The sequence below is a fragment of the Macrotis lagotis genome, chromosome 7 (assembly GCF_037893015.1).
Source record: "Macrotis lagotis isolate mMagLag1 chromosome 7, bilby.v1.9.chrom.fasta, whole genome shotgun sequence".
Classification (NCBI taxonomy): domain Eukaryota; kingdom Metazoa; phylum Chordata; class Mammalia; order Peramelemorphia; family Peramelidae; genus Macrotis; species Macrotis lagotis.
In genome coordinates this window covers 57016801-57039590 of record NC_133664.1, presented here as the reverse complement: position 1 = coordinate 57039590, position 22790 = coordinate 57016801, and the positions used below count along the sequence as shown (strand labels likewise).

At 35.3% G+C, this 22790-nt stretch overlaps 1 protein-coding gene across 3 annotated transcripts in view; it reads left to right on the top strand.

The window, feature by feature from the left end:
* Positions 1-22790, top strand: part of NSUN6 (NOP2/Sun RNA methyltransferase 6) — a 47150-nt gene that overhangs the window by 6033 nt on the left and 18327 nt on the right. For 2 of the 3 annotated variants that reach the window (XM_074192949.1, XM_074192951.1), the window contains 4 exons: positions 39-148; positions 3888-4041; positions 12781-12862; positions 19087-19206. In XM_074192949.1, the coding sequence (XP_074049050.1) occupies positions 39-148; positions 3888-4041; positions 12781-12862; positions 19087-19206 (466 nt within the window). The remainder of the gene's footprint in view (positions 1-38; positions 149-3887; positions 4042-12780; positions 12863-19086; positions 19207-22790) is intronic. The other variant, XM_074192950.1, reaches the window with a different exon arrangement.

Here is a 22790-nt window from a genome sequence, read left to right as displayed (position 1 = left end):
CATTATTCTATTTAACTTTTATGATCTTATATTCTTAGGAAAAATATAAGTAAGCAACCTTCTGAAGTCATTGTAGGAGCCCACTGTGGTAATGCCGTGCTGAGGGGAGCACATGTCTATGTTCCAGGAATCATGTCTGCTTCAAAATGTAAGCACAGGTTTTTCTTTTTGAGAGAATTATTCAAATGTATTCATTGTAGGCCTTTTTCTTTTAATTATAAATTTCCCTTTACCAAGCAAAATATTAAGAGTTTAATGCACATCCCGCTTATCCTTTCTTCCTTTCTTTATTCCCTCCCACACTTGCAATTCTTGGACCTTTTAGCATTACTTGATTCCACTAATTGGACTCAGTGCTTTCTTGGTATTTTTCTATTTTGTTAGAGGTTAGGATTTATTTCCTCAAATTGGTGAGTGATGTTTTTTCAACATAAATGTTTTTCTAAATTAGTTCTTTTCCAAATGGAAATCCTACTAATATATCACTGAGTAGATGGAACATTATGTATGTGAGTATGACAGCCATATTTTTATTTGATTTTAAGACTCTGTGTTTGTGTATGGCTGGCTCTGCAGTAGTATTAGGTTCATACACACACATTCTCGAACTGTTTTATGAGTCCAAAGATTAAGATCTAGGTTGAAATTGATCCCAGTTTCATTTGAGTTTTACTTTTCACATGATTTGAATAGCATAAAGCTCAGCTTACTCAAGCTGAGTGATTTTTTTTTGAGTTAGTTTACTGTTAGCTAATGAATTTTCAAATCAAAAAAAAGAAAAATATCATTGAATGAAGGACAACAGTAGACCATGGGAAGGAACATTAGTCTTGTTATGTCTAGACTTTAATTAATTTTATGATTATTAATAGTGTAAGTATTGCCTCATTTAAAAAAAGATTGTTATGTATTTGCTAATTAAAATGTGAAAAAAATGTACTTTATATAATTATTTTTGTTTGCTAAATTTTTTTTAAATTTTATTTGTTTATTTTGAATTTTACAATTTCTCCCCTAATCTCATTTCCCTCCCCCCACCCCCCCACAGAAGACAATCTGTTAGTCTTTATATTGTTTCCATGGTATACATTGATCTAAGTTGAATGTGATGAGAGAGAAATCATACCCTTAAGGAAAAAAATAAAGTATAAGAGATAACAAAATTACATAATAAGGTAACTTTTTTAAAATTAAAGGTCTTTGGTCTTTGTTCAAACTTCACAATTATTTCTATGGATACAGGTGGTATTCTTCATTGCAAATACCCCAGAATTGTGCCTGATTGTTGCACTGATGGAACGAGTGAGTCCATTAAGGTTGACCGTCATCCCCCTGTTGCTGTTAGGGTGTACAGTGTTCTTCTGGTTCTGCTCATCTCGCTCACCATCAGTTCATACAGATTCTTTCAGGCTTCCCTGAATTCCCATCCCTCCTGGTTTCTAATAATAGAACAATAGTGTTCCATCACCTACATATACCACAGTTTATTAAGCCATTCCCCAGTTGATGGACATTCACTTAATTTTGAATTCTTTGCCACCACAAACAGGGCTGCTTTGAATATTTTTTTGTACAAATGACTTTTTTTACCCTTTTTCATCATCTCTTCAGGGTATAGACCCAGTAGTGGTTTTGCTGGATCAAACAGTATGTATATTTTTGTTGCCCTTTGGGCATAATTCTAAATTGTTTTCCAGAAAGGCTGGATGAATTCACAGCTCCACCAACAATATATGAGTGTCCCAGATTTCCCACAACCCTTCCAACAATGATCATTGTCCTTTCTGATCATATTGGCCAGTCTGAGAGGTGTGAGGTGGTACCTCAGAGATGCTTTAATTTGCATTTCTCTAATAAGTTGTGATTTAGAGCAATTTTTCTTATGACTATGGATAGCTTTGATTTCCTGTTCTGTAAATTGCCTTTTGCATATCCTCTACCATTTGTCAATTGGCTTGTGTTTTTTTTTTTTTTAATTTGATTCAGTTCACTGTGTGTTTTAGAAATGAGTCCTTGGGGGCGGCTAGGTAGCGTGGTGGATAAAACACCGGCCCTGGAGTCAGGAGTACCTGGGCAAGCCACTTAACCCCATTTGCCTTGCAAAAAAAAAAACCAACCTTAAAAAAAAGAAGAAATGAGTCCTTGGTCAGAAGTACTAGTTGTAAAAATTGTTTCCCAGTTTACTACATTTCTTTTGATCTTGGTTATGGTGGTTTTGTCTGTGCAAAGCTTTTTAATTTAATGTAAATGAAATTGTCTAGTTTGTTTTTAATGATGTTCTCCATCTCTTCCTTGGTCAGAAACTGCTTCCCTTTCCATAGATCTGACAGGTAAACTATTCCTTGATCTCCTAGTTTGCTTATAATATTATTTTTTTATGTCTAAATCCTCTATCCATTTTGATCTTATCTTGGTATAGGGGCTAAATTGTTTTAAAAAAATAGTATAGCATATTATTTATCTAACCAGAGCTCTAATAGTAATTTCTTGGGGATGTGCTTTGATTTTTGAAATCTAATTTTTATTTCATACAGTTACTAATTTTATTTATGTTTTGGTAATTTATAACTGTTTGTCATATTACATTTGAGTTTCTTACAGGAAAGACCATTTCAATTTAGGAAAACATTTTTTTGGAGGCATTGAACATCATATTTGCATCACTCACAGTTTTGAAAGACAATATTGTGTAATGATTACAGGACTAATCTTAGAGTTAGAAAGTCATTGATTCAAAGTCGCCTTTTATACTGTTTTGTGAAACCGGATAATTCACTTAAATTTTCAGAGTCCCAGACAAACTGATTTTAAGTTATAGAATAATTGCTCATATCCATTGATAGAAGGAATTTCTTTGTGGGGAGTTTCCTACACTAATGAAGTCACAAGTGCAAACCAAATAAAATTGTTCCTATCTTTGCAAAAAGCAAAAAATAGTTAAGTTAGTTTAACTATGGGATTCAGTGGCAGAGTAATGTAAAGATGGCTGATAAAGCTGAATTCCTTACTTCAAATCTCCAAGACTCCCCTTTGTATGAACCAGCACCACAGCTTGGCTTAGTTTTTAGGATCTGTAACTGTTCCATCTTGAATTTCTCTTGAAGGGAACTGGATTGCAAATAGTTGAAACTCTTTCTTTCTTATATGTCTGAAATTCTAAGAAGGCTAGAGGCAACATAAAAGAAGTTATTATTTATGTCTGATACATAATTTTTGCCATATTTTAAAAATTATATTGTCTACATAATTCCTATGAATGCTAAACCAATTTAATTCCTTTAAACTTAATCCACGTCTTTTTACTGCACCCCAGCCAATTAAGTTTAGAGTAAAAGTATCTTTTCATAGCAAATAAACCTTAATTTCTTCTACAAACATTGCCTCTTACACGAACTGAGACTTTTTTAAGAGAGACTAGAAAACAAATCTCAAAAATATTGCTAATTGGCATTTGTCCAAGTTTTTAAAAATTGAGAATATATTTCTATAAAAATGATTTTTTGTATTGCCTCTACCTCAAAAAGTGGACTGGGAAATTACTTATTATATTCAAGTGGTATTTACTGAAATAGGATTTGACTTGCAATAATATGTATTTCTCTCAAAGAAGAAAGAAATTTATCCTTTTGACATTTATTCTTTGAAAGAATTGAAAAATTAAGTTTGCTGTTATCCATGATCTAAAAAAAATAAAACCAGCCAAGGACCATATTGTTTTATTAAAAACCTGTATTCTTTTATTTACTTGATGAAATCAAAATGAGATAAGTTTAGTTCTGATGCATGAGAGAGTTGTCTAAAAGTCTCTATTTGCTCAACTGATTGATGTTCATTCTTCTTTGAAAAAACAGTTTAATGGGATCTTTTAATTTTTCTCCTTTTTCTAGTTATGAAAGCTGGAGATGTTGTCTCTGTTTATTCTGATATTGAAGGAAAATGTAAAAAGGGAGCCAAAGAATTTGATGGAAAAAAAGTATTTCTTGGAAATGGGATTTCTGAACTGAGCCGCAATGAAATTTTCAGTTTGAGCAGCCCGCTGAAGTATGTTTTAAGATATTTTATTAAAAAACTGTATTATTTTATTTATTTGATTAAATAAAAAAGATTTAGGTATAATTCAAATTTCATTTTTAAAAGTAAATATCAATTTATCTAGAAAACAGAACTTAAGAGGGCAGTAATTTAAATGAAATTTCTTAGAATTCATTTAAATAAATAATTCTTATTCATTTGCTCTCTTTATGTTCATGCTCCCTCAGTAGGAGTAGACAATAACCCATTTATGCCTCCTTATCTCATGGGATGTATTCACTTGGGTAGCTAGGTGCTGCATTGAATAGGGCACCAGCTTGGAGTTAGGAAGAGGGAGTTAAAATCCAGCTTTACCTGTTTCCTAGCAGTATGACCTTCAGTAAGTCTCTCATCACTGACTACCCTAGTTTACTCACCTGCAGTATGGGTGTAATAATAGCAGCTGCCTCCCAAGGTTGTTGTGAAGATCCATTGAGATCATACAAGCAAAGCCTTAGCCCAGAGAATAAAAAGCTTCATGGAAATGTTAACTCACTGTTGATGTTGATCCACATTTCTTCCTTTTTTTAAAAAAAAATTAATTTATTTATTTTGAATTTTATAATTTCCCCCTAATCTTGCCCCCCCCCCCCCCCGCCCCAAGGCAGTCTTTATGTTGTTTCCGTGGTATGCACTGAAGGAGTTGAGTTTGATCCACACTTCTTTAAGGGCAGTCTACTCTGTTTAGGCTGCTTAGGACCTGCCTCTGATAGTATGTCAGCTTTCCATCTTTCATTTTTCCCTCTCTTCGTATGTCCAGCCTAATACCTTTTCTCCTCATAATTTTCCTATTTTTTTGGTTTTTTAAGCAGCAGTTAGGCAGAGTTACATATTCATCTTTTTTTTGTTTTTTGGTTTTTTGCAAGGCAAATGGGGTTAAGTGGCTTGCGCAAGGCCACACAGCTAGGTAATTATTAAGTGTCTGAAACCGGATTTGAACCCAGGTACTCCTGACTCCAGGGCTGCTGCTTTATCCACTGCACCACCTAGCAGCCCCATATTCATCTTTGAAAATACTTACAATTTTAATTTTTTTGGAGAGTTTATTATTTCAGGATTCCCAGCTATAATGTATTGCCAGAAGAACATTGGCATCAAGATGATTGGCTTTAAAAAAGAATCTTGGAATCCTTGAGAGGATATGCTATTTTCCAGGTTCCTTCCAACTCACCTTCTTATTCCTGATTCATTTCTGAGCTGCAGCTCTTTGTCAGTCTAAATTACATATACTTATAAACAAGCTTAAAATCAGTCTGACTCAGATCATATTAAGAAGGCATCAATTTTTGATCATTAGTGGAGAAGGAAGTAAATGGTGGTTTGCAAAACATAAGTTAAATCCCTGTATAATCTTTAAACCTTATTTAAGCCTAGTTTTAGCCTTGTCTTCCAAAATTTTGTAGATAACTGTATTTATGAAGTAAGTCTTTTAAGTGGATATATTTGATGAGCTACTGTTGTGTATAATGACTGCAGCTCTGTCTCTGGTGATGTTTCCTTGGTTCTAGTGGATAGACTCAAACCCTTTTGAAGAAAATTGAGCTCCTTAATTTGGATTTTGTGTACCTTCCAAAGTCAGATATGGGTTCATTTTCATGTAATATTTTTCTAAAACACACAATAGTTCCATATGATGTACTTTATGTATATAGTGTGTGATTATTGATGGTATGAAGAGTCGTATCATAGCATATGTGAGTATCAGGGAATTGAAGATCTTTCGAGTCCTCTTTGTAGAACACTACAGGGTATTCTTCCTTTTAGCTCTTTTGAAGCTCTAGACACTTTGCTGTTTATTTTCTGCCCTTATTTTCTATAGAAGGCTTTGCAGGGAGGCAACAGATATACCTGACTGATTTTTGTAATTCAGTCTTGCTCAACCAGGTTGCTATAACTTCTGTGTCAGTTTGTTGATATATAAGAGATAAAAAAAAAAGAGATAAAAAAAAAGTTTCTGCTGGCCTTCAGATTCTGTTCTCTTCCCTTTTTGGAAAGTCAGGCCATTTACTTGTCACCAATCTTTTGTTGCCTCTCCTATTTTACAAACAAATGAAAGCTTTCCAAAAAAAAAAATATGGTAGAACATAAATGCTAAAGTTAAACAGTTTCACATTTATATTATTTTTAGCATTTAGTAATGAGTTATCTTAGTTTATGGATGAATATAGTTTATTATTCAAGCAGCAGTGTTGGGACACTTTGGTTTCACATGTTCCAGCTGGCTTAAATTAGTTATAATCACAGAGATAGATAAATCTTTTCAGATAATTTTCTCAGCAATCTTAAAAACAGGTCTCCTTCATATTGGGCTTATTCATTTGACATTCAAAGATCTATTTGATTATATGGAAATACACAGAAACCCAGTATTTAAACCACTGAACAACTCAAGTTGTAAACAATTTAATTAGCCTGAGACCTTCTATTCTGGCTATTCCAAGGTAAAAAAGAGTAGATGGTAAATGTTTTTCATTGCATAGTAAATGAGGTATATTTGATTTGCACCAGGTTATTAGTGGCTGACAGAATTAGTGAAAAGGGTTCAGAACCAGGAGTATTAGAACATTTAGCAGGTAAACAGTATTAAAAGTCCTTTAGTTACTAGGGGTCTAAAAAGCCAGAAATTTTGAAGTTTTAGTGATCAGAGTAAAAGAAGAAGTCAGTTATGATGGAAATAAGCCATCACTGAATCACAGAATTTTAAGACTTCAAAGGAAACTCCTCAGTTATCTAAACAAAGTCATACACAAAAGGAATCTCCAATATGATATCTAGCCTTCACTTTAAGACTTCCATAGAAGGAAGATGTAACACCTTTAGTACAGCCCATTTCTGATTTTTGGATAGTCCTAATTGTTAGAAAGGTTTTCCCCCAAATAGGCCTAAATTTAAGTCAATACAGTTCCACCCATTGCTCCTAGTGCCTTTTGGGGCTAAACAGAAAAGAATTCAGGCTATCTTTCCCATGAAATATTTTGAAATACTTGATGACAGCTAAGTCTTCTCTTCTTTAGGCTACAAATATTCTTCAACCTAATCTCTTATGTCATAGACTCTAGGCCTGGGGCAGCGAGGTGGCACAGTGAATAGAGCAGCAGCCCAGGAGTCAAGAGGATCTAAGTTCAAATCCAGCTTCAGACATTTAATAATTATGTAGCTGTGTGGTCTTGGGCAAGTCACTTAACCCCATTGCCTTGCAAAAACTTAAAAAAAAAAGACCTCCAGCAGGTGTCTGAATAATTGAAGTCTCCTAACACTACTATATCATACCTCTGTGCCTGACTCAAGATCTATTTCCCAAACTTTTCATCTATTTTACTTTTCCTGTATAGGTAGTCTTTAGTATGCTCCAGTGGACAAAATCACTATTTCTCCTTTTGTTGACCTTTATTCAAATAGTCTTCGTCATACTTCCTTTTTTTTTAAATTTGGTTTTTGCTAGGCAATGGGTTAAGAAACTAGCCCACAGTTAAACAACTAGGTAATTATTACTTTTCTGAGTCTGAATTTGAACTCAGGTCCTCCTGACTCCAGGGCAGGTGCTCTGTCTACTCTACTGAACCACCTTCCTGCCCGTCATACTTCCTTTACTCAGAAAGTCTTCACCTTACTAACCCCCTCTTTGTTAATAGACAAGTTACAGGAATAACCTTTCTTAACATACATTAATACCCATTCCCCCTTTTTTTCCTACCTTTTTTTTTTCAAAATTGTATTCTTTTTTTTAAATAAGGTATTTCAGTCTATCAAGTTTTCAGCAATCTCTGTGAGACCAATTTTACCTCCTTATGCTAGGACCTCTAGTTCCTTTTGTTCGTGGCCTAAACTGGGCATTTATGTATAGATATTTAAAGCTATATATTTTTGGATTTAGTTATCTGTGAACGGCTTTGTGTCTCAACTACTTTTCTTCCTTCTTTGTTGTTAATCTTTATGTATCTAATTTGGGAGCTATCCATAGGCAATTTTGTCTCATTTCCATCCTTTTCAGTTTGGAGTCCTAATACTTAGATTGACAAAATAGTAGACATTTGGACTAACCTTTTCTCCCCAAACCAAACCAGACAAAACCTTGTAATTTTGTGGGTTTTGGTTTCTTGGTCAAGACCTGATAATCATTAATGATACTTTTAAGGGTCCTTAATGAGAGTGCTTTTTGTATCTGTGAAATCCATTGTAGAAGTCCCCTGTTATGTCTTGGATAGTCTGAAGAGACAACAAATCTTGATGTTCTTATCAGGCTTACAGCTAGTTGCCTCAGTCAATCCTCTTTTTCATCTGAGTCATTTTGGATGATCTTATACCTAATAGCTTCTGATGCCCAACTGTTTTGTTCTTTGGAGGACAGCAGCTTTTTCCTTATAAGAGCAAAAGATCTCTCTAGCTTTAGTAAGTCTCTAATCAGTCTTTCCTCCCTTTTCTCCTCTTCTCCTTTTGTGTAATACTCTTTGAATCTTTTACATTCTGTGAAGGGTTTTCTCCTTGTTTCTGTTTTCCTCAGGAACACTTCATTCTTTTTAATAGTGGAACAAGCAGAACATTCTTTGAGCATCTTTGACTTCTCCAAGAAGATCAGTCTAAATTTGAAAATGTGATAAGTCAGTCAATTGACCACAGCAGAAATAAAAAACATTGCAAAGTGAAAGTTTATTGTCCAATTTCCTGTTCTCCAGAAAAGTTGAGATTCTCTGTCTTGTGTCTTTGATCTTCTTATAGTTGTTTGCACTTCAAACTAAGGTCTGGTTAAAATTTTTTATAGTCAATTATCACCTCTTAACAACTTAGCCATCCTACTCTACTTCCTTTCCTTAGTCTCAAAGGCAACTCCACCCCCAAACCTCCCTCCTTTTAGGACTTGCAGCAGTTTTTTTTCTGTTTTAGCCCTTTGCTCAACTCAACAAGTCATCAAACCTACTCTGTGCCCAGCCCTGAGCTAATAAGTGTTGAGGATACAAAGAAAGAAAAAATAGCCCCTGCCCTCAAGGAGCTTTACAATTTAGTGATAGTAACCAATCCATGTTATCAGTTAGCTTTACTGACTTGATTAATAGTTCCACTTAACTTCTCTTGCTTGCTTTGTCTTCTTAGCAAGCCACCTTGTCCTTTTTTTAATTTTTCCTCTTTATATTCTGCTCTAATCATCCTTGATCCTTTTTATTAATTGTCCTCTTCCCCTTTATTATTAAAAAAGATTTAATCAACTATAATCCACTTCCCCCCCTTTTCTTCTCTCAAATAAAGAATACAAGCAAAATAAAACCTATTACAAGCAAAATCTTGTCAGTCAAATCAGATATCCATGTTGACCATGTCCAAAAATTATGTGACTCTCTAGGTGTGGTGTAGCATGAATTATCATTAATCCTTCCATATAGAAGTTATTTGGCTGTTAAGAGTTCAGCACAATAGAATTGCATCACATTTATTACCATAACTTTTTCATCACTTCTTCAATATGTGGGCACCTCCTTAGTATCCATTCTTTGCCATCTCAAAAAGAATTATAAATATATTTTTATATATAGTTTATTTCACTTCGAACCATTTCCTCTCTCTGCTTTTGTAATTTCCCCTCCTATATCCTTTTTGAGTGAAATGTATTTCTTTTCTTTTTTTGATTTTTGCAAGGCAATGGGGTTAAGTGACTCACCCAAGGTCACACAGCTAGGCCATTATTAAGTGTCTGAGGGTGCTCTATCCACTGTGCCACCTAACTGCCGAAATGTCCTGTGCTCAGACCATCCTAGGTTTGGGACTTGGAATTGAAGAGCATGTAACAAAGCTTCCAGTTGCTACCTGTCCATATTGCAGTGCCATTGTCTGGCATGGGTCTGGGGATGCTCCATTATGTATCTAAGAATCTCTTCTTGCTCTATTCTCCAGGTTCTCTTAGGCTCTGAAGTTTCTCATTCCGGCCTTTTCCTATCCCCAGGGGCCTCCCCATGTGCTCTTTGCTGAACTAGGCAGGATGAACGACATATTCTGATTTCCCCATCAGGATTTGGTCTGGAGCATTTTGTAGATGCGTGTTAGAGAAATTTGGCAGAAAGAAGCTCATTTTGCCTCTCAACATCGTGGCTCTACCTTATTAATTACTCTTATCCTTCATTTTTCAACCCACAGAATTTGAGTTAGTATTTGGACCTAGAAACTGTTCTTTAAATTTTCCTCATGTTTGTCAACGTCTCACCACATTTCTCCATTCTTTTTTTATAATTTTTTTTAATTTTTAATTTTTTTAGGTTTTTTTGCAAGGCAGTGGGGTTAGGTGGCTTGCCCAAGGCTAGGTAATTAAGTGTCTGAGGCTGGATTTGAACTCAGGTACTCCTGACTTGAGGGCCATTGCTCTATCTACTATGCCACCTAGCCACCCCCCACATCTCTCCATTCTTAATGAAAACTGTAACCTGCTTTGCAGCCTAAATCTCTGCAAGCCATCTACATGGATTCTTCCTCTTTATTTGACTCAAATTCTTTTCTTTTTTCCTATTCTTTTCCCATAGAAGCTAGAAGGGAAAATAAGAACTTAAAATTCTGCCTAATCAGAAGTCTAGAATCCAGTAGTTCAGATGTCTTGAGATAGGGGTAATAAATGTATACAAATAGAATAGGCTGTGTACATACATATACATACACACACACACACACACAGACACACACAGGGTAGTAGTCTGAGAGGGAGGGCACTACCATTTGAAGGGATCAGGAAGAAACTTCCTTGTAGAATGCAGTGATTGATTTGCATGTTGAACCAAGAGATGAATTTTGTGAAACAGAGATGAGGAGGAAATACATTCTAGGTCCAAGAGACAGCCCACAAAAAGGCCCTCTAGCATAGATTATTTTTTTAGGTTTTGTTTTATTTATTTATTTTTTTTTGCTAGGCAAATGGGGTTAAGTGGCTTGCCCAAGGCCACACAGCTAGGTAATTACCAAGTGTCTTGAGACCGGATTTAGCATAGATTTTCTTAGAGGGACTTGAACTAGTTCATTTCCTCTGACTTCAACTTGCTTATATTTTTGTATAGGACTTTAAAATCCGATATCTTAATGCAGTGGTTCCTGTGCTAGTCATGATGAACAGCAGATCACTATAGAAGTCTTTTGGTTCAGACCTGTGATTTTACTGGTGTGGGGTAATCCTGGTATGACATCTCTCTACACCAGGGCAGAAAAATGGCATCTTATCTGCACTTTAAGTGTTAAAGAATTGGGCACTGGCCAGTAAAAGGACCAGTTGAGGACATGTAGCTCATATATGTGTGAGTCAGTCTTTGCACTTCACATCTTTGTGACCCAAAGGTCAACCTCTCTCTATTTCATTACTCCTCTGATATTATCTCATCATTATAGAAAAACCAACAGATTTGTTCCATTTAATGTCTGTTTGTAATTCTTATTCAAGTTTCATCTCTGAATACTATTGGGATGATAGTACTTATTTTGTTCTCATTCTGAATTTTCTTTAAACTTGTTTTTATTCCTGCTACTTTTCTCTTTAATTTTCTGCCACTTTTCTCTAGTATTTTTAAAAATGAACTTTTAATTCTAAATGGTGGTGTCATCTCTCTGCTTGATAAGGAGATCAAATGTTTATAAGTCATAGTAATTTCTGACTTCTCTTGTGAGTTACTTTACATTGGTTAAACTTTTGTGGAAAATGATAACAGTCATGGTCAGAATTTTGTTCTTTTGTTTTCTAATTTTTCCATCCTTTGTTATTGATAACTCATTTGAAAAATGTCAAGTTCAGGCTATCATCATATTTCATTATTATTTTTTTTACTTTTACTTATTCATTAATTTGATGTTGATGTTCTAAGTATATGTACAGGCATTTGATTCTGGTCTGATTCCTACATCAATAAATAGTTCTCGAGTCTTTTAAGATAAATTCTTTTTTATTTTTTGGTGATGTTTGTTAATCAGCATGCTGAGAACCTTTCCATTTTTTTAGAACAAAAAGTGTTCCTGCACAAAACTTTGCCATAGATTGTAAGCCTTAAGTTTCCTTGTTCTTAATCCTTATTTTCTAACATTCTTAACCAACTTAACTTATACTTGATTTTCGACTATCAAAATACATGTTTTAATTTGGAGAGTCATATTAAGTTCTTTATAGAATTTTCTTTTTCATTGGATGTTGATACATGAACTACAAATATTTTCATAGTAGTTTTTTTCTTTTGCTCATGAATACTGAAACCAGGTTATCTATATAAACTCTGAAATCATGTTTAGGTATTATGATAAAACCCACTTTTATTAATTTCTTTATTTTCTTCTCTGAGGAGAACTCATGAACCATTCTTTTCATTCTTATTATGGTAACTTCTTTTTGTAATTTGACTTAATTTAATTTTAGAATTTCATTTTTGATATAGTTTAATTTTTCCAAATGCATGTCAAAATTTTACATTTATAGAACCCATATTTCAGTTAATATTTATAGGATGATCATAAATTTTATTATTAATACTTTGAGTTACATTAAATAAATGTAGATATGAGTTCAGTAATTCACTGCTTTTGAGTTCTTTAAAAGTTTGGGAAATTTTATTTTAGTGTCAATTATAATTAAATAAAAAATTAGCAAAAACAAGCTTATTCCCTTCAAGAATTTTCCCTGAAATTATCCCACAAAATTACTAGCAAACCTGAGTATAGTATATAATTTAAAATCAGACTGATGTATTTCTACTTTTTCAGAGGCATAGGCATACGAATGACAGAACCTGTGTATCTCAGCCCTTCATTTGACAATGTATTGTCCAATTCCTTATTTTTGCAGGTGAGTATCTACATAAATTACTTTGTGACATTTAAATGTACAGTAAGGTTTAGCTAGAATGCTTTCATTTCTCATCAAGATTGCTCAACTTCTGTAGGATGCCATTTCTGGTATATATTTCTTCTCTGTATTATGATAACTTTATCATTAAAATTTGACTTCCTTGAGGGCAGGACTGTTTTCACATTTCATTCTTATTCCCAGTGCCATAGTAAAATAGCCTACATAACAAGCACTTAGTAAATACTAAGTATTAAGATTTTGTTTGGTGTTGTAAATGCTACATGATCTATTTTCATGTTTTCCAACTTAATTTTGGATTGAGTAAATATTTGTAATTTTGCAACCTTTTCCTTTTTTTTTAACTCTACCAAGCTACACAGATTGTCAAACACGTGATTTTGTCATGACCTATAATCATTTTACTTTATTGTTCATGAACTCTGAAATCTATTATTTGATCATAATCATTTTTCATTCTTTTTCTTGTGCCTTATGTCCTCTAATGCCTGTTCTTCATACTCTCTGTGACCTCCATTCCTTAGTTCTTTCCTAGGTCATTAATCCTCCACTGACTCTTTCCTCCCTTTTGTTGACTTTGGGTGAACCAGTTCAATTGTACCCAAGATTATTTTCTCAAATCTGTTGTTCCACTGTCCTTTTCCTGATGTCTGGCAGAAGATTGCCAGAATCCCATTCTTGGATTACTTCCAGCATTTGCCGCTTCTGTTCCTATTCACATGTTGTAGAACAGAGCTGGAGAAAATCACAAATGTGTTGATTCGGCTCTCCTAGAAATTTATAATACATACTCTCAGCTGGGCCCATGTTTGTGATAAGGCATTCTTTAATTGATTTGCTGCCTCATTTACCACATTGACTGGTTCAGTCTTTTTTTTTTCTCAAGTCTCCATTGGATCATCACTCTCTGTTCTTCCCCTTCTCTGTTAAACTCCTTAAGAAAGCCACCTTACGCAATGTACTTCCTCCCTTATGCTGCACAAAACCTTTTTGCCATATAGCTTCTAACTTTGTAATTCAACTAAAATTGCTGTTTGCAAAGTTTCTAGTGATTTCATAATTGACAAGTCTATTATTTTTTTCACCATCCTGATCTTTCTTTAATTCTTTGTACCATTGGTTGCACCATCTCCTCCTAGATACTTTACTCTTTCTAGACTTACATGAGACTTTTCTCTCCTGATAGTCCTTCTGTATGTCTGACTGGTTCTCCTCAGCTTTCTTTGTGTAACTTTTATTTAGAAATGCCCACTAACTGTAGGTATTCCCCAAAGCTCTGTCATTGACCCTCGACTTTCTCTTTATATAAAGGGTTCTTAATCTGAGGTTTGTAAACTTAGTTATAAAAAAAATATTTTTATAGCAACATATAAATAATAGTTGATTTTCTTTATAATTTTATTTCTTTAGATGTTTTAAAATGTTATTTTTGAGAAGGGGCCCTTTGATTTCAGAAGACCTCCAGAAGCATAAGAATATCTGTTCTATGCTATCTCACTTGGTGATCTCATCAATGCTCATGGTTTCAGTTATCATTTCAGGCAGATGATTCCCAGTTCTATATTTCTAGCCCCAGCCTCTGGTCCTACATCTCCTTCTTGGACACTTCAAACTGATATTTCTGAGGCATTTCAAATATACCATGTTTAAAACAGCTCATTAGATTTCTACCAAAACCTTCCCTTCCTCCCATCTTTTCAGTTCCTGTTGCTGGTATCAGAGTTGTCCCCAACATTTCTCACACTTAATTCACATATTCAGTCTGCTGCTGAGTCTTGTCCTTTACACCTTCATGTCTCTCATAGGGATCTGCTTCTCAAGCCCCTCTCACCTCACACCTGCATTAGTCCAGTGACCTTTTGGTCTCTCTGCCTTCAGCATTTTCCACTAAGCTGCTAAAGTGATTATCCTGAAATTTAGGTCTAGACCCCTTCCCTGTCTCCCAAATTTGAGTGGTGCCCTGTTACCTCCAGGATGAAAAATAAAGCCTTCTCTTTGGCCTAGAGAAAGGCCAAAACCTTTAGCATCCTCCCTTTCCTGTCTTATCCTCTCTTGCCTTCTTGTTATATTGGTCTACTTGCAATGTCTCCTCCAGCCTCTCCATATCCTGGTTCCTTGCCTTTGTACTGGGTGTCTGCCTTGGACTGCTCTCCCTCCTTAACTCCATTTCTTAGATTCTCTGACTTCCTTCAGGACATCCTGTGCAGAAGCCTCGCCACATTACTTTCATTCAGTTCAGTGGTTGAGTTGCTTCAGCCATGTCCCACTCTTTGGGACCCCATTTGGGGTTTTCTTGGAAAAAATACTGGAGTGGTTTGCCATTTCCTTCTCCAGGTCATTTTACAGATGAGGAAACTGAGGCAGGCAGGGTGAAGTGACTTGTCCAGGGTCACACAGCTAGTAAGTGTCTTGAGGCTGGATTTGAATTCAGGTCTTCCTGACTCTAGGTCTAGCGCTATATCCATTGTGCTTCCTACCTGCCCTTATGTACATCCAGTTATTTGCATTCTCAGTGCTTAGCAGGATTTCTGGGAAGCGCTTCCTAAAAGCTTGTTCTTTAACTGCTTTTGGATTGTTTTCCCCCTGACCTGTGATTTCAGTGTCATTATCTGCATGGATAAATGTAGTTTCCTTAAAGACCCAGCATAGAAGAAATCACAAGTTGAAGCAAAAAAGGGTGGGAGTGTGAATTCCCTTATGTCACCTACCTTAAACAAGGCAGCTGTGGTGCATCACAGTCACTGAGAGTTAGACATGTGTGAGGAAGACCTGAGTTCAAATGCAGCCCTGGACTAGCTGGGGGATTCTGGGCAAGTTATGGAAGCCCTGTCTGCCAATATTGCTTCAGCTGTAAAATGGGTGTAATTGTAGCACCTGCCCCCAGACTTGTGAGGATCAAACAAGATGATGTTGATAAAGCCTTGGTGCAGCCTCTGACCCTTTCTTATCACATGCTTGTTTCCTGCCCTTCTCCCTTTGTCTTGTTATAAATGGCTTAAGAATACTTAGTCCAGAGTGATTAAAATGGTTTTTTATTAAAATAGCTTAACAAAAATGGCACACCTCTCTCAGGGTGGGAGAGAGGGGCAGGGGAAACCACAAAATACAAGCTCTTGTATGCATTTTCAAAGTTGTTGTTCCTGCCCCTTCATGCCAATCATAGGCTGGGGTTAGAAATTTAATTGATGCATTGGTTCTTATACATTTTCCCACCCTACTCATTATACTAATGAGCAAGAACAGCTGCATCTCCCTGAGCATGTGCAAAGGAGAAAGTCAAGACTTTAAGGTAAAAACAGGTGGGGCAATCTCATCAGTTTTTGATCAGATTTGAGGTCACCTGTCCAAAAGGTAACAATAGGCAGAGAGAGCCCAGTCTTTGTAAACTTACAATCCTCCCTCACATTCTTGTGGAACTCAAACACCCATACTTCCTTCACACTTCTGAGCACACATGGGCCTATTCAGGAGGGACTCTCACCTCAGTAATCTTTTTTTTCTTTCTTTTTTAGGTTTTTGAAGGCAAATGGGGTTAAGTGGCTTGCCCAAGGCCCCACAGGTAATTATTAAGTGTCTGAGGTCAGATTTGAACCCGTACTCCTGACTCCAGGGCCGGTGCTCTATCCACTGCACCACCTAGCTGCCCCTCACCTCAGTAATCTTAAAATGTGATGCTTGTTGTGAGTCCATGTGGTGGGAACAGGCTGGTGAGGGAGGCCCGTCCCGCCCCAAATCTCTCAGGCTGGGACTTCCTCTGAGCTGGGCACCAGGGACCTTTTAGTAGAAGTTTCATTCTTTTGATCAGCAATTTTCTTAAAATTGTATTTAATGGGGGGCAGCTAGGTGGCACGATGGATAGAGCACCAGCCCTCGAGTCAGGAGTACCTGAGTTCAAATTTGGCCTCAGACACCTAATACTTACCTAAACTGTGTGGCCTTGGGCAAGTCACTTAATACCATTGCCTTGCAAAAATAAAAAAAAAAAATGCATTTAATGTTTTGTGAGTATCCTGAGCTTGAATCTGACTAGGTTAGGCCTGACTTTTAATAAGGTACATCAGGGGCAGCTAGGTGGCACAGTGGATAGAGTACTGGCCTTGGGGTCAGGAGTCCCTGGGTTCAAATCTGACCTCAGACACTTAATAATTACCTAGCCGTGTGGCCTTAGGCAATCCACTTAACGCCATTGCCTTGAAAAATTTGAAAAAAAATAAATAAGGTACATCAAATCTTCTGTATTATGAAATAGTCTTGTACTGGGTTTTCTTTCTTTTTTGAGGGGGTACCTTTTTTTGTATCTTTCTCCTGTTCTGTATTTTCCAGCATGTTGTAGATGCCTAAATTATTCTCTAATTTAGTTACCTTATATCCTTTAATTACAAAAATTGTTTGTTTCTCCTTAACCCCATCTTTTACCCATTAATATTTTTATTACTCCTGGAGTCAGGGGGACCTGAGTTCAAATTCGACCTCAGTTAATAATTACCTAGCTGTGTGTTCCGGCAAGTCACTTAACCCCATTGCATTGCAAAAAAAACCCCAAAAAAAACAACCCAAAATTTTTATTACTAAAATAGTATTTTGGACTTCTTAGATGCCCTATAAGCATTTCTGGATAGTAGAAGCAGTCCTGAGTGAAATGACTACATGTGGGTAGAATGTAGAATGACTCATTATTTGAGTAGATTGAAGTTTAAGCATTAAAAATGAATAGTGGCAGTGATACTCTTCTTCCATATTTCTTTAACAAATGGTATTTAAAACTGGGGAAGGGAAAAGAAATGTGAGAATTGTTTTCTAATACTATTCTGGGAGAGGAGTAACTAATTTCCTCAACCCCTTCCCCTTCCTGGGCTGCTTGATAATCATCTTGATTTCCATTCCCTTGAAAATCAGAATTTCAAAGAGATTGAGTCACCTTTGTTACTGTAAATGTAAATTGCTTTAGTTAAATGTGTTTGGGAGACTTAATCCTTTTTTTACCTGTTAACTGCTGTATATGGTGATGGATTTGGAGTCTGGGATTGATCTCTGCTTGTATTCTCTTCTAACACTTAATAGATCTGTGATCTTGGAAAAGTCATTTACTTTTTCTAAGTTTCAGTTTCTTCAACTATAAGATAGAAATAATAATACTTGAAGTTCATACTTTAAAATATAGTTATGAGGACTAAATGAGATGATATCTTAAGTATGTTATGTACTTTAGAGTTCTATATAAATGTCATACCACTGTTGCTTAGTAGTAACTGTAGTAGTAATTATCCTAGTCTATAATAATAATAATAATAATAATAATAATAATAATAATAATAAATAACTTGGGATTTTTAGATTTTATTTTCATTTTTAGAGGGGAAAATTTATATTCTTTCCACTAATATGAGAAGCATAAATGATATTTTATCTTTCTCTTGCCTTTAATCTTGTTTAAAAAATTATTGAAAAACAGTGGTGGGGAATAATTGCAAAATGACAAATTTCAAACATGACCCCAAAGAAGAGCCTTGTGAAAACATCCTTACCACACTCATTGCAGATATGGAAGGTCCACAAATGTGGAATATGGTGTATATTTTCAGACTTCTTCAGTTTGTTGATGGGTATTGGTAATATGTTTCTTTTCTTTTTTCTTCTTAGATATTATTTCTTTATATATGATAACTTCCCAGGCAAAAGAGGATACTGGAAGAAATTCTAGTGGTTTAAAAAAATCAATAAAATTTATTTTAAAGAAAAATAGGCATGGGAGAGAGGCAGGACTTAATGTACTTTTGAAAGAATTCAGATGTAGAAGAAGGCAAAGTCATGGTGCATATTCACTTTTTCTGATAACACTCATTTTGAAAACTCTGTAATAGTCAATAGAGCATAGTGGGAATCACATTAAATTCTAGATAATGTAAAATTGGTCACATTGCCAGAATTTGTTATAAAAGTATTAGAAAATTTACTTTGTAGTCATTAACTTTATTTGTTAGTATTCAGTGTTGTCCATTAACATGAGATTTTGGTGAGGGAAAAGAGAATAAATTGTATTTCTTCTCATTGTTAGGACTTCGGTAGATAAAGCCTTGTATTTGTGGTAGAGGAAATACACTTGTATGCATTTTTAATGTGATAGCATTCAAGTCATTTAAATGATAATACTAATCAATTAGAAATTATTTAGAAGGATTATTTCTTTATGTTGCTGTCTTTAGAATTTGCCTTCTACAGTGGTAAGCCATGTTTTGAACCCTCAACCTGGAGAAAAGATTCTGGATATGTGTGCAGCACCTGGAGGCAAAACAACCCATATTGCTGCATTAATGCATGATCAGGTAAGATTACTCTGAAGGAAATTATATATTTAAACGAAGAAGGTTTTGGTCTTAAATCAACTATGAGGTATTGTCTAACCTCATAACTTCTTTTCTTTTTTTTTTCTTCAGTTTTTGCGTGACTTGGCCCATAGTCACACAACTAGGTAATTATTAAGTGTCTGAGACCGGATTTGTACTTAGGTCCTCTTGATTTCAGGGCCGGTGTTCTATCCACTGTGCCACCCAGCTGCCCCACAATTTAATTTATTTTCAAAGACAAAATGAATAATTTAAAAGTAATCATAAAGAAGGAATCATTCAGTTTTGTAGCTATCGTAAGAAGGTGCCAAATATTGGAGTTCTATGTCTAAATATATATCATTAGGAACCAATGTTTTTTCTTTATTTCCTTGGGGGCACAGTAACTTATTTTTCCCATTGTTAGGGGCTGAATGAGGGTGCAAGGCCAAAGGTGCTGCAGAGGTGGAGTTGACAAGAGCTGCAACTGCTTAGCTCTGATTGGTGAAGGACAGAGAAGTGTCAGAAGGTTGATGTCAGTGTAGAGACATCCTCCAAGACGATGGACCCAAGTCTGGAGTTCAGGGGTCAGCTACCACCCCAGTTCAGACTCTCCTCACCTTCACCTCGATCATTGTCAGCTTCCAACCAACTGCCCTCCCTCCCTGCCTCATTTCTCAGGACTTGAGCTCATGCTACCCACTGCCGCCAAAGTGATTTTGCTTATGCATACATCTAAACAGAGGACTGGTTCCTCTGCTCAGCCAATTCCAGTGGCCTCCAATGGCCTCTAGAAGAGAAGCTTCTCTGTTTAGCTTTTAGAACCTAACTTTACAGCCTTATGGGATGTGACTCCCTCTCCTGGCCAGCCACACTGCTCTTCACTCATTCCTGTCTAGAGATCTTCCATCCCCCACATCTGTGCTTTTGGCCTGGCCATGCCCCCTGCCTGGAGTGAACTCCTCTCTATCTCAGTGTCATAGCCTGCTGCTTTTCCTTAAAGATGCATCTCAAGCACCATCTGCTCCAGGAAGCCTTTCTTCATCTTCCCTTTCCATATGTCTTGTATTTACCGCCTCTTTGCATAAAAACTTTAAATTTAGGCTGCATGGTATACGTTATTATCTTCCCATTACAATATAAGGTCATTGTGAGTAAAGAGTCTTCCATTCTTTGTTCTTGTATCCCTAGTACTTGGAACATAAATACTTGTGGATTGATGGAGATACAGATACTATTTAATTTCACCTGGGATATGACGACTATACTCCCATCTTTTTATTTTTCTCTGATTGAGTTATATTTCCCACAAGATTCCTACACCAGCTCTTCCATCTTCTTTTTCAGAAGAAGCTTATGCCCTCAGCTTTACTGAGATGATTACAGTTGTCCTTCTCTCCATTCCATTTCATAAAATCCCTCAAAACTTCCTCCATTCTAGCAAGTCGTCTTTCTTAATAGTAGTTCTATTCTCCAAAAAATTCAAGAGGGAAAAAAACCCCATTTTCTGAGTCATAGTCTATTTTGCATTGGCTAAGATTATCCTAAAATTTTTTTTTTCTGGTCATTTCTAGTGCTTCTTATTAATTGATCAGATAGGTGACATTCTAGAAAACAAAATAGTACATTAGAAAGGTGAAATTATAGAATGAACATGGAGCATGATCTAGTGCATTGCAGATTCAGACTATATTCATTATTAGTGTTTTTATAGTTCATTTATCTAGAATTTTCCTATTTTAATAAACATTTTAATTAGCTAAATGCTTGGGGAAAGGAATATACATGTGCTGTGCTTTATATTGTAGCTGTGTTTTCTGCACATTTGGGTTTAAATTAAGCCCTGTTTTAAGTATATTTATAGTTTGTTACGTAAGATTACCCTAAAGTGGACCGTTTTGAAAAGTAAATAATATCCTCTTGAATTTATGGATTGGTGTGTGTTGTATTTATTTTGTCTTTTAATGTCTTTCTTTAAGTATGTCTTTTAATTGTTGATTTTGTATTAGCAAAATGCCTTTATGTGGTAAATAGGACAGTATAGTGAAGATGCATAGAACACAACTTAGACCAAAAAATCAAACAAACAATTGAATCCCAAACCTAACTTTATTTCCACAATTTTTGGTATTTTTGTTTTCAGTCAATGAAAGAAAAGGACATTTTGGTTAAGAGTAAGTTTGTTTTTTAAATAAAGTCCTTAGAGGAGATTTAATCATATCCTCACTAACTCATTCCAATTTTTTAAGTCTTTGTCAGAATATTATTTTTAATGACCAATTTTTTATTGCACCTTAAACTCATTTCCTTCATTCCTATTCTTAGTTCTGAAAATCTATATTATTCATTACATATTTTAAGACTATTAAATTGATTCTTGTCACCAACCAAGATATTCCCAACCTTTATCAAAAGTGTTATTTTTAACTCTTTGTCTTTTAAACTCTTTCTAGGTTCTCCTTATACCTCTGAGTTGCAGAGTATGCTTTAGTAATAATATGAAAAATGCTAAATAAAGTAGGAATTTTTTAATATCTCAAAAGATTTCTGATTTCATTGGTGTAAATGGGGTACTCTTTGAAAGAAACGATTGAAGCTTTTAAAGTTAGTTAGCACATTTTCTATGCTACCATGTAGTTAGGTCATTGTTGCAAGTATAAGAAAAATTAAAAAAACAAGGTAACAAATTTAAATGACCAGATCTATTTCATATAGTGCAACATCCTAAGTCCCATTTACATAATATTTCAGAGTTTCATGATATGATTAGTGTAGCTAGGTGATACAGTGGAGAAAACACTGGCCTTGAATTCAGGAGGATGGGAGTTAGAATCCAGCCTCATACACTTGCCACTTTCTAGCTGTGTGACCTTGGGCAAGTCACTTAACCCCGATTGCCTCAAATCCAGGACCATCTCCAATCATCCTGATTCTTATCTGGTCACTGGACCCAGATGGCCCTGAAGGAGAAGGTGAGGCTGGGGACTCAACATGCTTGTCATGGCATCACCTGATGTCATGGTCATCTTCGAAAATGAAGGACAGTTGTTATCACTTCACTTACAAACTTCTTTAGAGTGACAGCCATGATGTGTATAGTATTGGACTTGGAAGTTAGGAAAGCTGTGGTTTAAATCTTATCTCAGATACTTGATGGTTGTGTGATCCTGGGCAAGTCATCTCTAAAAAAAAATGGGTTAGATTTGACCTCTAAGATCCCTTTTAACTGTGCTTCATAATCTTATTATTGTTGTGATGAGTCATTCTCTCTATAATGAACAGGGTTGGTCTCTTTGTACAATAGATATATATATATAATGATAGAGCTTGCTACTTTTCTATTGTAGTGTTAAACTTTTTATTTTCTTGTTGCATTGCACCATTATTACTCTACAGTTAACAACATTGTTCATGCTATAAAGTTATTTGTAAAGTGCTTAATAATAGATTTCTAGAACTTTCTTTTAGGTAATACAAATATTTTAGCTTTTTTTCTTATTTCAGCAATAACAATTCATGTAATTAATTATATATGAAAATATATGTTGTGGATGTGTACATATAGCACATATATATATATATAT